We start from the raw sequence: 18,695 nt of genomic DNA on the forward strand, positions 1-18,695 counted from the left end.
CCAGATTCAGCTTGTTGAAATGAAAACAATTGTGATGTTTTAATCTTAGAGAGAATTAAAGCATGGGGTTTGAACCAACCTGGCAATGATGATTTCATCAGATGTCAAATCAATTCTACTTGCTAAACTTTAGACTTCTTTGCTAATCAACGTAAGAGCTTGCACATTTGACAGTTTCTCCTTACAGAGATTTCTACTGAGCAGACTTATTAGAAAAGCTTTTTGACTATGCCAGTTCAAAATGTAGATGGGGAGGGGCATGAATATTTTCAATTCCCCCACAAAGATACCAAACTACCACTACCAGAAAAACTAAATCCATTGCTCCTTGTCATATTATTTAATGTTGTTCTGGTATCAGGATTTACTAGTTAAAAAGTCTTTTATTTTAACCTACCTCTTTTGAAATGTACTGTATATTTTATATGTTTTTATTTCTATATTAATTTTGTTAGACCATTATTAATTTCACAAACTGTATCAAATTTATTTAAGAATGGTTTGAAATATAATTAAAAAAAATAAATCTCTGCAGTTCTTAGAGTTTTTTAGGCAGTAATATGATGTTAGATCAGAACCTCTGAAATATATTGGATCCAAATACTATTACTATTGCACTTCGTGGGACTTGACATCATGATGTGCTCAATGGGATTCTATTTAGTAGGTCTAAGCAGAGATAAATCTAGTGATGTGAAATAAAATCTTGACCTCTTCTAATATTTTGGGGGTGGGGAAAAACTCTGATTTTATTTTTTACTATCATTTGTACCCTGTATTTTGATCCCTTTTCAGGGTATCTTTCTTTGGATCTCTTAGTATCAGGACAGATTTTAATAATCAACTTACCTCATCGCATCCTTTTTAAAATTAATCTCTGGCAGTTTTATGTTGAATTTGTGATCAGTTGTGATACATTCATGTAATAAAGATGCATTTTGTTCTGAATTAAGTGACATCACATATCAGAAAATTTATATTTAATAGCTTCAACCTGCCTTCTTACAAACTATCCCAAATGATTTCACTGGGACGTGCATTCTGAAAGCATGGTTATTATTGTAGATTTACAGTTTACTTGAAAAAAATCATATAAAATAAAGGCAAAAAATTAAAAAAATCCAATTCCATTTTTTAAAAAATCCTATAGTTCAGGTTAGTTATGAATTCAGCTGGTCTATTAATATTTTGTTCATAGTTATCAAGAAATAAGGCCATTTAAATTAGGTTTGGTAATATGAAAAAAATCTATGCTATATATCTCAAATATCATAATTATAATATCCAAAAAAGCTACAAAATAGGTAACTTTTTTAAACCAAATCTTTCCACTCCTTTCCAATGCAATTCTGCCTGTTTATATGCTGATGAAATCACATATTGCTCTTATACTTTGAGATCTGCACTACAATATCTTTAAATGCTTTTGAGGATGCACTTGATCTTTTCCTAGATGGGAAAGGCCATCACACCATTGTACAGCATTTGTTTTGCATGCATAAATTCCCAGATAAAATCTCATCCTACCCAGGTTATTTCAGGTAGCAGGACTGGAAGAGACCTGAGCAGCTAATTGGCAGATGAGAAAGGACCAAGACCAAAGGGATAATCAACCTTGGTACAAAATAATTCCATATATTCAGATCTAAATGCTTGAGATCTTGTGTGTGTGTGGGGGAATCTGCCAGCCAGTTCTTGGGCTACATGGACTTGTGTTCCAAGCCTAAGGCAGTTTCTTCACATGACCCTATTCTACAGGAACAGTTTTGTGCTCTTTTGTATCTTCTGGGCTTTGCAGAATTATTCACTGCCCAAAACTAATCATTTACATATTCTGCTAAATCAAGCAAGATATTAAACAGTACCTGTTGAATTAGCAGTTTTATGCTACTATTTCCACTAATTTATATATGTGTGTATTCAGATATAGATGTATTACAGTATATGGAGTTTAATTTATTGCTTCTAATGACAAAAGGTACTGTTATAAAGGTAGAACAGATGTTTGAGAACACATTTCATAAATCATATAATGTGGGCCAGCAACACTGAGATTGGCAATATGATTAATTTAATTTTTTGATGCCTTACAATTTTAGTTTTGCTGTTGTTGCACACACATACATGCAGCTAGTCGTGCTTTAAAAACTCTGTTGGAAATGATAAGTCAAAAACAAGTAAGAAGAAAGTTACTCTTAGCATATTTTTTTCCAAAGTCAGGCATGAATGGCATGCAGTAGATTGCAGAAAAGAAGCAAAGCATTTCTAAAGCATTTATATTCATGCATTGTAAAACTTCAGTTTACAAAAAACTATTAGCATCTGTTAAATGTGCCCATTTGCTGTTTTTTTAAAGTCCAAGTACACATGCAATAAACCTCTCATAGCTAAAGTTATTTACAAAAATTTCACACTTCCTTCAAATAAATAAAAACATGAAAGGCCAATGTTTTCATATATACAAGATTAAAAATAAATAAGGCATTATTATACAGTTTTACCATGAATTTTTAAAAAATTGCCTGTCCCTGTTATATAAAATTCTTATTTAAAAGGACATCGTGGCTAGTATTCTGATTAGAACCAGAAATGTGAAAGTGGATAACAATTACTTGCTTAATGTTTTACAGCTGGTTCTGTGAGATTATCAGTGACTTGCCTCTGTTTTCTTTGCTTGCCTGTGGTCCTCAGAATATTTCTTTCTTTCTTTCTTTCTTTCTTTCTTTCTTTCTTTCTTTCTTTCTTTCTTTCTTTCTTTCTTTCTTTCTTTCTTTCTTTCTTTCTTTCTTTCTTTCTTTCTTTCTTTCTTTCTTTCTTTCTTTCTTTCTTTCTTTCTTTCTTTCTTTCTTTCTTTCTTTCTTTCTTTCTTTCTTTCTTTCTTTCTTTCTTTCTTTCTTTCTTTCCTTTCTTCCTTCCTTCCTTTCTTTCCTTCCTTCTTTTTCTTTCTTTTTGTTATCTATCTATCTATCTATCTATCTATCTATCTATCTATCTATCTATCTATCTATCTATCGGTAAAAGGTAAAGGTAAAGGTTCCCCCGCACGTGCGTGCTAGTCGTTTCCGACTCTAGGGGCCGGTGCTCATCTTCGTTTCAAAGCCAAAGAGCCAGCGCTTGTCCGAGGACGTCTCTGTGGTCATGTGGCTGGCATGACTAGACGCCAAAGGCGCACAGAACGCTGTTACCTTCCCACCGCAGTGGTCCCTATTTTTCTACTTGCATTTTTACGTGCTTTCGAACTGCTAGGTTGGCAGAAGCTGGGACGAGTAACAGGCGCTCACTCTGTTACGCGGCACTTGGGATTCGACCCGCCAAACTGCTGACCTTCAGATCAACAAGCTCAGCGTCCTAACCCACTGAGCCACCGCGTCCCTTTTTTTAGTATCTATCGGTACTAAAGTCCAATTATGGTTTTCCCCATAAATTTATATTAAAAAAATTATCACAGCAGTGCTTGATTCAATAAATGAATATATAAAAATCAATTTTCATTTTACTTGATAAGAATGCAGATAGATAATTTCATCTCTCTCTCTCTCTCTCTCTCTCTCTCTCTCTCTCTCTCTCTCTCTCTCTCTCTCTCTCTGTCAAACATAGCTGTTCTACTAGTCATCCTTCAGATAAATGCAGAGAAACTATTAATCTTATAACTCTTTCTCACATTCCTTCTCTCTTTTCTCTTATTGGGTTTAAAGGAAAATACTACTGGATTAATGTGTTTGATTGGTTATCATGTTTCATAGTTATGGTTCCATTTCTGATTTGAATTCAAGGCCATAGAAATCAGTGGCTGCCTGTGCTGCTTTCGGACTCACGGGGGCTTTGCCCTCCTGGCCGCGCTACTCTGGGCTGCCCTGCTGTGCTGCTCCTGCCTGGCGTGGGGTGAGTTGGCACACATCTTCCATTCGATCTCTGCCAACAGCCTGCCAGGGCCCCTTCGCCAACAGCTGCCAGTGGAACTGTCTCACCTGTGCCTCTGCCTTTGGGCTGCTGAGCGCCAGCCTGTACACCTACTTGGTGCTACAGGCACTGGGCTACAGGCTGAGCCTGGCACTCTTCAGACACTGCAGCTCTCATCCCGACTGTGTAAGGCACACATGGGGTGCCCCCTGGCTGCTTTTGGCCTCTATCTGACCTGCAGCTATTTTACCACTGGCTGCTGGCACCGGTTTGCCTTCTGCATGGGTTGGCCTGTGTGGCTGGTGCTGCCGCCATGAGGTGAGACGAGGTAGGTGCTGGGGGTGGTGGTGGTGGAGCTGCTTCCCTCTGCCTTCCAAACACCTGCTGAAGTGCATAGGGTAAAAGGTCAAAAATGGCCAGGGACAGCCCCACTTCTTCCTCACACTGCTGGCATGAGAGCTGCAGTATCCACCAGGGCCTTTAAGCGGGGGCTGCCTCTGGCCCTGGCTCCTGCCATCATGGAGCTGGAGAGATTGCTACACATCCCCAAGCATTTTTTCCACTAACCTGCTTTTCAGTTGCATCACATTTCTTTGTCCATTTCTCAGCTGCTGACATGTGCAGGGAATTAAAAGTACTGTAGTTCAATCAGACCTTCCAACTTCACAAGATCTTTTTTTTCCATGAGAAGTTAGAAGGTCTGTTGAACTTTTTTTTTAGACCCACAAACTACTTTTGTTTTCCTGCACATGGCTGTGGCTGAGAAACAGAAAAACACAATGCAGCTGAAAAGCAGGTTAGTGAAAAAATACTTGGGGGAGGTGAGGGCATCTGGGGGGTGTCTGGCAATCTTTCCAGCTCCATGGCAGCAGGAGCCAGGGGCAGAGGCAGCCCCATGCTCTTTGTCCCTGGCAGGTGCTGCAGCGCTCATGCTGACTGTGGGACTGCCCCTGACCGCTTTTGGCCTGGCAGGTGGAGGGAAGCAGTTCAACGCTCCCACCACCTGCCTCACCTCACCTCATGGTGGCAGCACCAGCAGACGGTGGAATGGAGAGTGCTCCCACTGCTGTCAGCCCCTGCTCTGTCTGCCTCCTGTACATGAAAATAATAAGTTAAGTGCCTTTTTTGGAGGCCAAAAAAATATAAGACTGGATCTTATTTTTAGGGAAACATGGTATGAATTCCATCCCTTTACTTGACTTGGGGATAGTGCTTTGTGGAATAAAGCATAGTGACACTGTCAGCATCAAATAGATAATTAAATCTTCTGTATGGTGCCAAAATCATATGGATTTTTTTTTACTCTATGAATTGGGGGAAAGAAGAAATTATTGAATACAAAGACTATGTTTTTACATTGAAAATCTTTTCCCAAATTTGGCATAGCGATATCTTAAATCAGAGATGAACTGTGGCTCAAGAGAAACAAGACTTACTATTGAGATCACATTCAGATCTCTTGCTACTGAGAGACATCTCTAAAGAGCCTTAAAATTTGCCTTAAAATTTGCTAGAGAAAAATATGAGGTTTTTTCCCCTGACAGATCAAAGCCTTAAGTCTCCAGGAAAATCTCTTTGTACCAGCAAATAAAATGAACGTGATCCCAGCTCAAAGATAAGCCAGGTAAAACCCATAGGCAATAAATCCACTATGTGAAAATATTTAGATAAATGAATGGGAGCTGAGAGAAAGCACAATGCAATGCTGTCTCTTGTTGGAAGAACAATATTAAGAATGTAACAAAAGTGATTGCACTATAGAAAAAGTAATATTTTTATAATAGTCTTGAACAACATAAAGAGAAATCCAGAGGTTTCTTTTTTTAAAAAGGCCAGTGATAACCTCATCTTTCCAATAACCTACCTTTCATAATCAGGGTTTCTAGGGTTTTTTTATATATTCTGCTTTTGAGATATATCATACTTTAAATGCAAGTATTTCCTCTTCATTAGGAACAAGGAAAAATGTTCACTATAGTATTTTGGAAATACATATATGAATAAAATTGATCAGGATTAAAATGAAAATAAGAAATGAGCAATAATATCATAAACAAACATCTGGATATTCTTTATGTATAATGATCAAAGAGATCTGAGTGTCTATAAATGGTATTTACATTTGAACTTAACTTTGCTAAAATGATGACAAAATAAGTACTTGGCAGTCTCAGCTTTTCTAGTACAAAGTAAAGCTGGAATCTGCAAGAAATTTCCCTTTCAGGTTTTCTTCTGTAAGTACCTCACCAGCCATTTTACAGATGAGAACAGTGTCTTCTTCTGCTACTTAATTTACTACATCAATTTCAAGCAAAAGTATCTAAGAAGACAAGTACTTTAAATATTTTATAGGAAGTAAATTGAAATTTGTGTGAGCTTCAAAGAAAGTTTGTGCTTTATAGTAATTTCTGTTTATATTATCAAAATTTGCAATGGAGATATTTCTTGGAAGCTGTACTCAAGACATTGAAAAGGAATTCAAAAGCCGGGAAATGGAAGAAAATATTCTTATACAACAAAAAATTTGGCTGCCTGACATTTCCAGAACTTTTATGTTAGTATTAAAAGTATTTTCTGAGATGCCAAAACCATCACTATTTAAATACATTAACTGATTCAAAATAACAAATTTAAACTTTGTATTAAAAAATCAACATGTATTTGTTAATGAGAATCTTCATATGAAAGAGATGAGAGCAAATCCAAAACAGTAGTCAACTGTAAACGATTTGCATCAAATAATATGGACTGGATCTGAAAGATCTATTTCATGACAGGAACAAACTTTTGTTCACAAATCTATAAACTGTTCAGGGAACAGAACTATATATGTGTCTAGTGACAAATGTACTATAATTCAATTGCTTTTAATAAATGTCTTAAAGTAACCATTTGGCCAATTGAAAAGACATAATTTTCTACAGCTTAATATTCTTTTGGCATGCACAGAACTGCCACTTTACTGTAGTAGCACTCTGTCCTGGAGTAGTTAACTCAATTTTATTCCTATCTACTATCTTCTCCAATATGAGAACTGCTGTTTCTATGGGACTCTGTGCAACAATATGAGATAAACTGTCCCATCCAAATCTGTGTGAATAGGAAGCCATTCATAATTATCATAAATTCAATGAATACCCAATATCTTCAATAAATCTACTTACAGTCTGATCTCTGATTCATTACTATGCAGTTAGGAAACACTCAAAGATGCAAAACATAGCAAAATTTACAAGTTACATTTGTTTTCTTTAAGAGTTACTGTATCCTACATTACAGCAAGTGCTGAAAATTTCTTTTCCACAGTGCTTTCTTACATCTTCATATAAATCAAATTTATCATCACCCTCACTTAAACAGGAACTATAAATGATAGATCAAGCACCCTGGATATGATCATATAAATGTTCTCTCTGCTATATGATATTGCCAACATTCTCCATGACAGTTTACAGCGGGAAAATCAGTAGTGAAGCAACAATCTCAATCTCTCTCCCACAAATTCATGTGTTATGTTGTTTGTGCATATATCCAGTCTTATTGATGTGCCTTCTCTGTTATCTCATTTATCTATTAAAATTACTGATAAAATATTCCATCGTTTCAGACAATCAACATTAGATTTCTCAAACAGAATTGCTAGCCCTTATTTGATCCTTCCCATAAGTTCTTATTAATGGTTCCCAAGTTCTCTTTGGTTGGGTTGTTAGATTTCTTGGTTGATATCAAATTCTGCAGCCTTTAACCTTTAAGATGATTTCTGCTGTACATGTCATCTCAAATGACAGGACAAAGATTTTCATTGCTTTCATGCTTCTTTTATAGCTGGCACAGAAGGAAGATAATGGAGAGTCAGATTAGTATGTGCTTTTGGTGGTTGAAGTGGTCCAGACCCAGTGTTTGTTGAAAGGCTGGGGGATGAGCACATAGATGGACAACTTGTGCCCAATTTGGTCTGAATGTTTGCTCTCCCATATGAATAAATTTTCCTTTCTAAGTTTAAAGATTGTGTTTGTGAATTATTTCCATCTGTCTTTCCTTCTAAAAAATAAGTCAGCATTTCACCTTTGCCTTTCACACTGACTTTCCCCCGACAAACAAACTCGTAATTGCACCTCTTCAATATACGTTGTACTTCTTCTGTAACCTGTGAATTAAACAAACCTCAGTCACCAGTGATTAATAGATAACAAATCTTTCTTTAATAGCCAGTTTCCTAAACTTCATTTTTTAAGGGAAAAAAGCATTTGTTATGGCTGTTTCAAAGTCCATTCTAAAATAAACCTTATTCTGCTTCCATAGTTATCTTTTAAACACCAAACAAAATTTGTCTCAACCCATTGTCATATTAGAGTTTTGGATTTTTCATCTTTTTTCCTTTGAACTTTTAATATCACAGGGAATTGTTCAACATTCTGGTTGAATAAGAGCTAGAACCACTCCCCATTCACCTGTTTTTACTAGTCATATTGATGTATTTTGTTTTCTTTTTCTTTATTTTATAGTTATATTATGTTACTTTCACTTTGTTTAAACTTCCTTTTTTATTGTTTTGTTTTTTGTTGTTGTAAGCCTCCTAGAGTAATTCCATGACAAATAAATGTAATAATAATCTCAAGGAGGTAAAAGTAGCAAAACAATATTTCTCTCTTCTTATTGCATCTGCAGAGTGCCACTTCTCTCTTAACCCAGTTGTCAGATCCCCTTGGGTAATGGGACACCAGAGATTAACCTTCAGGGCCACACAGAGGAATTTGCTGTTCATCTGGTGGATAAAATCACTTGGATTCCTTCTCAGTTGGATGCCAAGTGTAATTCAGGTCCTTTGGAGATGCCTGGGGAATGGATTTATCCAGTTAACTGGGAACAGTTTGATCCTATTATTGGAAGTGGATAGGGTGCTTGGGACAGTAAGCATGGTCCTCAGGTCTACCTGGGAGATGTCATGTAGAGTAAGTGGATGCTAGGGATGGCTAATTCACCCTTGGTAGGGTGTTCCCAGTGCCATTTAAAGCAGCTTTGGTTTGCCTTCTCAAGAAGCTGTTCACTCAGTCCTATAGTCTTAAATGATTTTTGTCCTTTTTAGTAAAGATAGTTGAGAAGATGGTGGCATGGCAGTTCCATAGAATCCTGGAGATAATGGTTTATTTGGATTCCTTCCAGTCAGGTTTCAATCCCAGATATGGGACAGAAATAGCATTGGTCATGCTTTTGGATGATCTCTGGCAGGAACAGGATTGGGGTAGTCCATCCATCCTGATTCATGTTGACCTCTTGGTGTGTTTGATATCATAGATATCCCATTTGGGTTAGCTCCAATTATTGAGGGTGGAGGCCCAGTTTTGTGCTGGTTCCTTCCTCTGAGGTCAATCACAATTGGTGTTGATTGGGAGCAAAAGGTCCAGCCCAAAAGGTCTGCTTTATGGGGTCTCATAGGGCTTGGTGCTCTCTCTGATCCTTTTTACCATCTATACTACCATAGACAATCCTGGTATGTAATCTGGAGGTCCTCTTGGACTCACAACTCCTGATCAAAGAAAATTTGGCTGTCATGGCTAGGAGGGCCTTTGCAGCATCCCTGGGTCACATAGTCACCATTTGCAACATTCCCAGCCAGCTTCTGACAAGTCAAGCCAATAGAGGAAGTTGGATTCCCATAAGAACCACATGATTTACGTAAAAACTGCAGTGATTTACTTAATAAATATGGTAGAAATGGTCATAAAAATGGGCATATCATTTAACAACTGCCTTGGTTAGCAATAAAATTTTTGGTCCCAACTGTAGTCATAACTACCAAATACTACAATATCTGGAAGCTAAATCTTTTGCTGAATACCACATAGGCAGTCTGGAGTGCCTTAGGGCGGTGCATATAAAATCTCAGCTGTATGAGTTGCCCTGTATGCTGGTCTCTTTTCTCAGTCCAATGCCAGGTGTTAGTTTGACTTCTAAAACCCTTTATGGCATGGGTTCAGGTTATCAGAAGGACCATTTCATCCCAAATATATTGACCCATCCCTCCTGGCCAGGCAGAATGGGAGTGTTAGGGACCCCAATGGTTAAGGAGCCTTGGTGGTGCAGTGGGCTAATGCCTCCTGAAGTAACACCAGCTGCCTGCAATTAGTGCAGGTTTGCATCCCACTAGGCTCAAGGTTGACTCAGCCTTCCATCCTTCCGAGGTAGGTAAAATGAGGACCCAGATTGTTGGGGGCAATTAAGCTGACTTTGTAATAATGCCGCTTGGGGGGTGTATGAAAGCCCTAATAAGCAGGCATATACATAGAATGAAGGCTACTGCTAAGCTTGTAAGCCGCCCTGAGTCTTCGGAGAAGGGCGGGATATAAATGGGATTAAAAAAAAAAGAATTTCAATTGACAGGGTCAAGAAAGAAAGCCTTCTCTGCCATTGCCCACACCCTATGGAACATTTTGATGTGTGATAGCCCCTCTCTTATGGTCTTCTGGAACAGCATTAGCAGAGTTAAAAAGATGGAGTCAAAAGAAATAATGTTAAAAAGGTAGAGAGAATGTCTCAAGCTTGGTCAACTGGCATTGGGATCTAAGAGTGGGTCACAACTCTAGGTGTAGTTGGTGGCTTGAGGATGTTCTCTCCATCTTTATAACTTTATAACTTTTTACTTTTTAAGGGATATTTACTTTTTAAGGGAGACCTCCGGAGAAGATGGCCGCGGCCCGCGGCTGAGCTAGAGACTGCGGGAGGGCGAGTCCTGGCTGGCTGAGCCCTGAGGAGGCTGTTGCTTGCTGCACGGCCTCGGCTGGGCACCGGGAGTTCCCGGTGTCGTAACAACTTGCTGAGGCCGCGGGAAATGTCGGTGTGGCGGTCCGGGTGCGCCGGGCCTGACCCGCGGCGGCTACGTTTCTGAGGCCGCCGGAAATGTGTCGGGCAGCGAGGAACCTGGGCCTAAAGTGGCTGGTCCGATCCGAGCGGCAGGGCGCCTGGGACCTGTGGCGACCGTGGCGACACCTTTTGAGGCCGTTCAGCAGTTTGACTGGGCGGCGAGGCGCCAGGACCCACGGCAGTCAGGATGCTTTGGTGAGGCTTTTCGGCCCACGAGGACTGCAGCAACATCTTGTGGGCCCCGCTCGAGGCGTGATCCAGGCGGTGAGACGCCCAGGACCTGTGGCGGCCAGGACGATCTCCGTGTGGCCATTTGTGATTTGGGTAGAGGGGCGCTTGGCCTGGGATGGCCGAGTGCTCAATCTGATGGTCGGTTGGTGGACTTTCCCCTCCGGTGGAAGTTCCGCGGGGGTGGAGACATGCCAACCGAGGGGCCACGGGCTTTTCCTCCCCTGAAGGCCCTTGGGGCCGTTTTTTGGAGGATGGAGGCTGCCTGCGATACCGCCCGAAGAAGACCATGGTGAGACCACCCATTTCCCTGGACGATACTTAAATTCTGTGGCTTGCTACAGCCTTTTGGTCGTGAATTCAACTGGAGATGGGGACGCATGACTGGTTGAACTCTGTTGCTACCATTTTCCATCTGGGGTGGCTTTGAAGGTGCTGTCAGTGGGGCCTAACGATGTTCGGCTGCAGGAGGGCCTGGCTGTGGTTGGCCAGACCTGGAACCTGCAGCCAGAGACCTGGATTATATCTATCCGTTATTAGAACTATGGATGCCTCCACCGACAAATGGACTATTATTACCTCCTAGTCATTGGATTTTCCTTCTCCCTCTCTGCGACCTGTTCGGAATTGGATGGTGACATTCCCTGATGCCGGAAGATCTTTTGTCACTGTAAGAGGGTGACTTAGCTTGGGAGTCACTATCCAGCTCTGTAATTTTATCATCAATGGCTGTTGTCTTGATTTTAGCCAATCCGTTTCCTCCTGCTTTTAGCTTATTGTATTTCTTCCATCTTATTGATGATTTATTCCGCGGGCATGTTGCTTGCCCTGAGAGATTCCCCCCTCTCCCAGGTGTGGCCCTCTGGTTTGTGCCGCCAATTCCTTAATGACGGATCCTGGGATCCCGAGAGGTGGCATGGCACAAGGAGGAGGCTTAGGGATTTTTTATGTAAACTTTTTAACGGGTTAGGGAGGGGGGAGGGATGTAAGTTCCAGCAGAAAGTTGGGGGGACTTTGCTGGATCTTTCCCAATCCAGGTTGCTAAATGGTCGCCACAGTGGGGGGGAGGGTCTTGGGGCCCGAGGGGATGGGGTGGGGACATTGATCCCCACGGTGATCGGGAATGGCGGCAAACGGATGAACAGAGGGCCATATCGAAACTTGGGATCGCGCCCCTGCTATCTTCGAGCGGTGGCACGCTCTGACCCTCTGGCCTCATCCTGCTTTTCCGGGGGTGGGGAAGGACAGGTACCTGAGCTCAGGCTGGTGTATTTGAATGCCAGGTCTGTGGTGAATAAGGCTCCCCTCATTCGGGATTTGATTGACAAGGAAGGCGCAGACCTGGCATGCATTACTGAAACCTGGTTGGGCCCAGAGGGAGGGGTCCCTTTGATTGAGTTATGCCCACCAGGTTTCCGTGTGCTTCACCAGCCTCGGGCTCAGGGTAGGGGCGGGGGGGTGGCAGTTGTTATTAGAGGCCCTTTGTCCGCGGGAGACCACTGCCCCTCAGATTGGCGGATGTGAGTCCCTTCTCCTGAGGTGGGGTCCTGGAGGTCAGTTGGGTCTGTTGCTCACGTACCTTTCTCCCAGCTGTGTGGCAACAGCCCTGCCCGGGCTACTCGACGCTCTCTCAGGGTTGGCGGTTGAGTTTCCCAGGCTTATGGTTCTGGGAGATTTTAATCTGCCTTTCCTGGGTGGTGCGTCGGGGGTGGCCCGAGAGTTCATGGCTTCCATGATAGCCATGGACCTGACCCATATTATTCAGGGTCTGACTCACGAGGGGGGAAACACGCCCGACCTTATTTTCATCTCTGAGCAGTGGCTTCATGGTCTGGGTGGGGTTACTCCAACATCTCAACCCCTTTCATGGACAGACCATTATCTCCTACGGCTGGGCCTCTGTCATGCCACTCCCCGCTGCTGGGACGCGGAACCGACCAGGTGGTTCCGCCCCAGGCGCCTGATGGACCCAGATAGGTTCCAGACGGCGCTTGGACTGATTCCTTCCTCCCTTTCCCACAGCCCGGTTGAGACCTTAGTTGATGCCTGGCAACGGGTGGCTTCCGAGGCTCTCGACCGTGTTGTGCCTTTGCGGCCTCTGACCCGGCGCAGATCCCGGCTCGCTCCTTGGTTCTCCGCAGACCTGCGGGAGATGAAGCGCCGGAGAAGGGGCCTAGAGAGCATTTGGAGGTCCAGTCAGTCTGAGTCTGACCGAACACAGTTAAGATCCTTTTCTAGATCTTATCTTGTGGCAATGGAGGTGGCGAAGCGTGCTTACTTCGCCACCCTCATTGCATCTGCAGATAACCGCCCGGCCGCCCTGTTTAGGGTGACCCGTTCCCTCTTAAATCAGGGGATGGGAGAGGACCCCTTGCAGGGACGGGCCGAGGAGTTTAGTGAGTATCTGGTGGATAAAATCACTCAGATTCGGGCTGGCTTGGACTCCGACTGGGCAGTGTCTGACGAAGGGGAAACGATGGGTTTGGCCGATAATATTTGGGAAGAGTTTGATCCTGTGACTCCGGATGAAGTGGACAGGATCATGGGGAAATTAAGTGCTGCCACATGTTTGTTGGACCCGTGTCCCTCCTGGCTGGTTTATGCGGCCCGGGAGGTTACACGAGGCTGGCTCCTGGCAGTTATAAATGCTTCCTTGAGTGAGGGGTGCTTCCCTGCCACCTTGAAGGAGGCGGTGGTGAGGCCCCTCCCTCAAGAAACCTGCCTTGGATCCAGCTATTCTAAACAACTTTCGTCCTGTCTCCAACCTTCACTTTCTTGCGAAGGTTGTTGAGAGCGTGGTGGCATGGCAGCTCCCTTTGGTCCTGAAGGAAACTGAGTATCTGGATCCATACCAATCGGGTTTCAGGCCCGGGTACAGCACGGAGATGGCATTGGTCGCACTGGTGGATGATCTCTGGTGGGCCCGAGACAGGGGTTATTCCTCTGTCCTGGTCCTTTTAGATCTCTCAGCGGCTTTTGATACCATCGACCATGGTATCTTGCTGCAACGTCTGGCGGGGTTGGGAGTGGGAGGCACCGTTTTACGGTGGTTCTCCTCCTACCACTCGGGCCATTCGCAGACGGTGTTGATGGGAGGGCAGAGGTCAGCCCCTAGGCCCCTTAGTTGTGGGGTGCCTCAGGGGTTGGTACTCTCGCCTCTCCTGTTCAACATCTACATGAAGCCGCTGGGTGAGATCATCCGTGGTTTCGGGGTGAGGTATCATCAATATGCCGATGATACCCAGCTCTTTATCTCCACCCCGAACCAAGCCAGTGATGCCCTCGATGTGATGTCCCGTTGCCTGGAAGCGGTACGGATTTGGATGGGGAAGAACAGGCTCCAGCTCAACCCGGCCAAGACTGAGTGGCTTTACGTATCGGCATCTCGTCTTGTCCAAGAGGTTCCATCTTTGGTTATGGGGGGAGAGGTGTTGCCTCCCGTTGATAGGGCGCGCAATTTAGGCGTCCTCCTGGATTCTCTACTCAGTTTTGAAGATCATATTGGAGGGCATTCGCCCAGGTTCGCCTGGTGCGCCAGTTGCGCCCCTATCTGGACCGAGATGCCCTACGTACGGTCACTCATGCACTCGTTACCTCTCAGATAGATTACTGCAATGCTCTCTACATGGGGCTGCCCTTGAAGACCACCCGGAGGCTCCAGCTGGTGCAGAATGCGGCCGCGCGGGTAGTGATGGGAGCATCCCGATACTCCCATATTACACCCCTCCTGTGTGAGCTGCATTGGTTACCGGTTGTCTTCCGGGTGAGATTTAAGGTGCTGGTACTTACCTTTAAAGCCCTACATGGCTTAGGCCCGGGATATCTGCAGGACCGTCTGCTGCCGGGGACGACTTCCCATCGCCCAGTGCGCTCACACAGAGAGGGCCTCCTCAGGGTGCCGTCGGCCAGACAATGTCGGCTGGCGACCCCCAGGGGGAGGGCCTTCTCTGTGGGAGCGCCAGCCCTTTGGAATCAACTCCCCCTTGAGCTTCGGATGGCCCCGGACCTCCGGTCCTTTCGCCGCGACCTCAAGACGTTCCTTTTCCATCAGGCTGACCTGGATTGATGATGGGTTTTTAAAAGTTTTAATTTTAACTGTGTAATTAATATTTGGGGCTGTTATTTAATTTTTTTCTTAACTTTTGTACTGTTGGTTTTTTATTGTTGTTAGCCGCCCTGAGTCCTCTGGGAGATAGGGCGGCATATAAGTCCCATAATAAATAAATAATTAATAAATAAATTATGGTTTTTTAAATTATGTTTTTTTCACCAGCCGACATTCTCTGACCGGTGGCACCCTGAGGAGGCCCTCTCTGTGGGAGCGCACAGGACGGAGGGATGTTGACGCTGGCAGTAGGTGCTCCCGTAGGTAATCCGGACCCATGCCATGTAGGGCTTTGTATGTCATCACTAGCACCTTGAATTTCACCCGGAAGGCAACTGGAAGCCAGTGCAGCTCACGGAACAGAGGTGTAATATGGGAGTATCGGGAGACCCCCAAAAGCACTCGTGCAGCTGCACTCTGCACCAGCTGAAGCTTCCGAGTGGTTCTCAAGGGCAGCCCCATGTAAAGAGCGTTGCAGTAGTCAAGACGAGAGGTCACAAGTGCATGGGTGACTGTACGCAAGGCATCCAGGTCCAGATAGGGTCGCAGCTGGCGCACCAGACGAACCTGGGCAAAGGCCCCTCTAGTCACAGCTCCTATATGATCTTCTAAGAAGAGCTGTGAATCTAAGAGGACACCCAGATTGCGAGCCTTATCTATGGGGGGTAATAACTCGCCCCCGATATTAAGAGATGGAATAATCTGAATATCCTGACATGCCGGTATGTACAGCCGTTCAGTCTTGTCCGGGTTGAGTTGAAGCCTGTTCCTCCCCATCCATTCCCGGACCGCTTCCAGGCAATGGGACATCACGTCGAGGGCATCACTGATGTGGTTTGGGGTCGAGATGAAAAGCTGGGTGTCATCAGCATACTGATGATAACCCACTCCAAAACCACGGATGATCTCACCTAGCGGCTTCATATAGATGTTAAACAGGAGGTGAGAGGACCGACCCCTGAGGAACTCCATAAATGAGAGGCCTCGGGGTCGATCTCTGGTCACCCGCCAACACCCACTGTGAACATTCCAGAAGGTAGGAGGAGAACCACTGAAGAACAGTGCCTCCCACTCCCAATCTCCTGAGACGCCGCAGTAAGATACCATGGTCGATGGTATCAAAAGCCGCAGAGAGGTCTAATAGGACCAGGACAGAGGAATGACCCCTGTCCCGAGCCCGCCAGAGATCATTCATCAGAGCGACCAATGCCGTCTCCGTGCTGTGTCCGGGCCTGAAACCCGATTGGTATGGGTCTAGATAATCAGTATCTTCAAGGAACAGAGGAAGCTGATGCGCCACTATGCTCTCAACAACCTTCGCAAGAAAGCGAAGGTTGGAGACCGGGCGAAAGTTGTTTAAAACAGCTGGGTCCAGGGAAGGCTTTTTGAGGAGGGGTCTCACCACTGCTTCTTTCAAGGCTGCGGGGAAACTGCCCTCTTTCAATGAAGCAGTTACCACTGCATGGATCCAGCCTCGTGTCCCATCCCGAGCCGCATAAACCAGCCAGGAGGGGCACGGGTCCAATAAGGATGTAGTGGAGCTTAGCTTCCTCATGATCCTTTCTACCTCATCCAGAGTCACAGGTTCGAACTCTTCCCAGATAACATCAACAAGACTGTCCATGTTCTCATCGTCAGACTCTGCCCAGTTGGAATCCAGACTGGTCCGGATCCGAGCGATTTTGTCCAGCAGATGTTGGCTAAATTCCTCAGCACGACCCTGCAAGGGATCCTCCTTCACCTCTAGATTAAGGAGGGAGTGGGTCACCCTAAACAGGGCGGTCGGGCGATTATCTGCGGATGCGATAAGGGCAGCAAAGTAATTAGACCTTGCCCTCCTTAGCACCGCGAGATAAGACCTCGTAAAGGACCTTAGTCGCGATCGGTCGGATTCGGATTGGCTGGATCTCCAACAGCTCTCTAGGCCCCGTCTCTGCCGTTTCATCTCCCGGAGCTCCGTAGAAAACCATGGAGCCCACTGGGATCTGCAACGGGTCAGGGGCCGCATGGGTACAACTCGGTCGAGTGCTTCTGTGGCTGCCTTTTCCCAGGCTTCCACCATGGCACTGGCCGAGCTATGAGCAAAGGAGGCAGGTGGGGGGCCAAGTGCTGTTTGGAACCGCCCAGGGTCCATTAGCCGCCTGGGGCGGTACCATTTCGTTGGTTCAGTAACCCCATGATGGGGAGTGGCAAAGCGGAAGGTCAGCCGCAGGAGATGATGATCTGTCCATGACAGGGGTGTAACAATTGGAGAGCCCCCACCCAGATCATCTAACCACTGTCCAGATAGGAAAATCAAATCGAGCATGTGTCCTCCTACATGGGTTGGGCCCTGGATTATCTGCGTCAGGTCCATGGCCATCATGGAAGCCATGAACTCCCGAGCCAACTCAGATGATCTCCCCAGGGATGGTAAGTTGAAGTCACCCAAGATCATAATTTTGGGGAACTCAACCACCAGTCCCGAGAGGATGACAAGAAGCTCAGGCAGGGCTGCTGCTACGCGACTAGGTGAAAGGTACACTAGCAGCAAGCCCAACTGAGCCTTAGGGCCACATCTAAGGAGGAGAGACTCACACCTGGATATTTGGACAACAGTGGCCTCTCGCGGATACAGGTTCTCCCTCACCGCTACCGCCACTCTCCGGCCTCTTCCCTGAGCCCGAGGCCTGTGTAGCACCCGGAAACCTGGTGGGCAAAGATCTACCAAAGGGACACCACCCTCAGGTCCTAACCAGGTTTCCGCTTATATATACAGTGATGCTCAAAATTGTTGGCACCCCAGAAATTTTTCCAGAAAATCAAGTATTTCTCACAGAAAAGTATTGCAGGAACACATGTTTTGCTATACACAGGTTTATTCCCTTTGTGTGTATTGGAACACAACAAAAAAGGGAGAAAAAAAAGCAAATTGGACATAATGTCAAACAAAACTCAAAAAATGGGCCAGACAAAATTATTGGCACCCTTAACTTAATATTTGGTTGCACACCCTTTGGAAAAAATAACTGAAATCAGTCGCTTCCTATAACCATCAATCAGCTTCTTACACCTCTCACCCGGAATTTTGGACCACTCTTCCTTTGCAAACTGCTCCAGGTCTCTCTTATTGGAAGGACGCCTTTTCCCAACAGCAATTTTAAGATCTCCCCACAGGTGTTCAGTGGGATTCAGATCTGGACTCATTGCTGGCCACTTCAGAACTCTCCAGCGCTTTCTTGCCATCCATTTCTGGGTGCTTTTTGACGTATGTTTGGGGTCATTGTCCTGCTGGAAGACCCAAGATCTCAGATGCAAACCCAGCTTTCTGACACTGGGCTCTATAGTGCGACCCAAAATCCTTTGGTAATCCTCAGATTTCATGATCCCTTGCACACATTCAAGGCACCCAGTGCCAGAGGCAGCAAAACAACCCCAAAACATCATTGAACCTCCACCACATTTCACTGTAGGTACTGTGTTCTTTTCTTTGTAGGCCTCATTTCATTTTCGGTAAACAGTAGAATGATGTGCTTTACCAAAAAGCTCTATCTTGGTCTCATCTGTACACAAGACATTTTCCCAGAAGGATTTTGGCTTACTCAAGTACATTTTAGCAAAC

At 44.8% G+C, this 18,695-nt stretch overlaps 1 protein-coding gene across 1 annotated transcript in view; it reads right to left on the bottom strand.

The window, feature by feature from the left end:
• Positions 1–7,568: 7,568 nt before the first annotated feature.
• Positions 7,569–18,695, bottom strand: part of ADCY1 (adenylate cyclase 1) — a gene marked incomplete at its 5' end in the record, with an annotated part of 490,247 nt that continues 479,120 nt past the window's right edge. Inside the window, one exon of the mRNA XM_081342918.1 lies at positions 7,569–8,047. Coding sequence (XP_081199044.1) covers positions 7,709–8,047 — 339 coding nt within the window. The 3' untranslated portion in view covers positions 7,569–7,708. The remainder of the gene's footprint in view (positions 8,048–18,695) is intronic.

Source organism: Vipera berus, assembly GCF_964194415.1.
Source record: "Vipera berus genome assembly, chromosome: Z".
NCBI lineage: Eukaryota > Metazoa > Chordata > Lepidosauria > Squamata > Viperidae > Vipera > Vipera berus.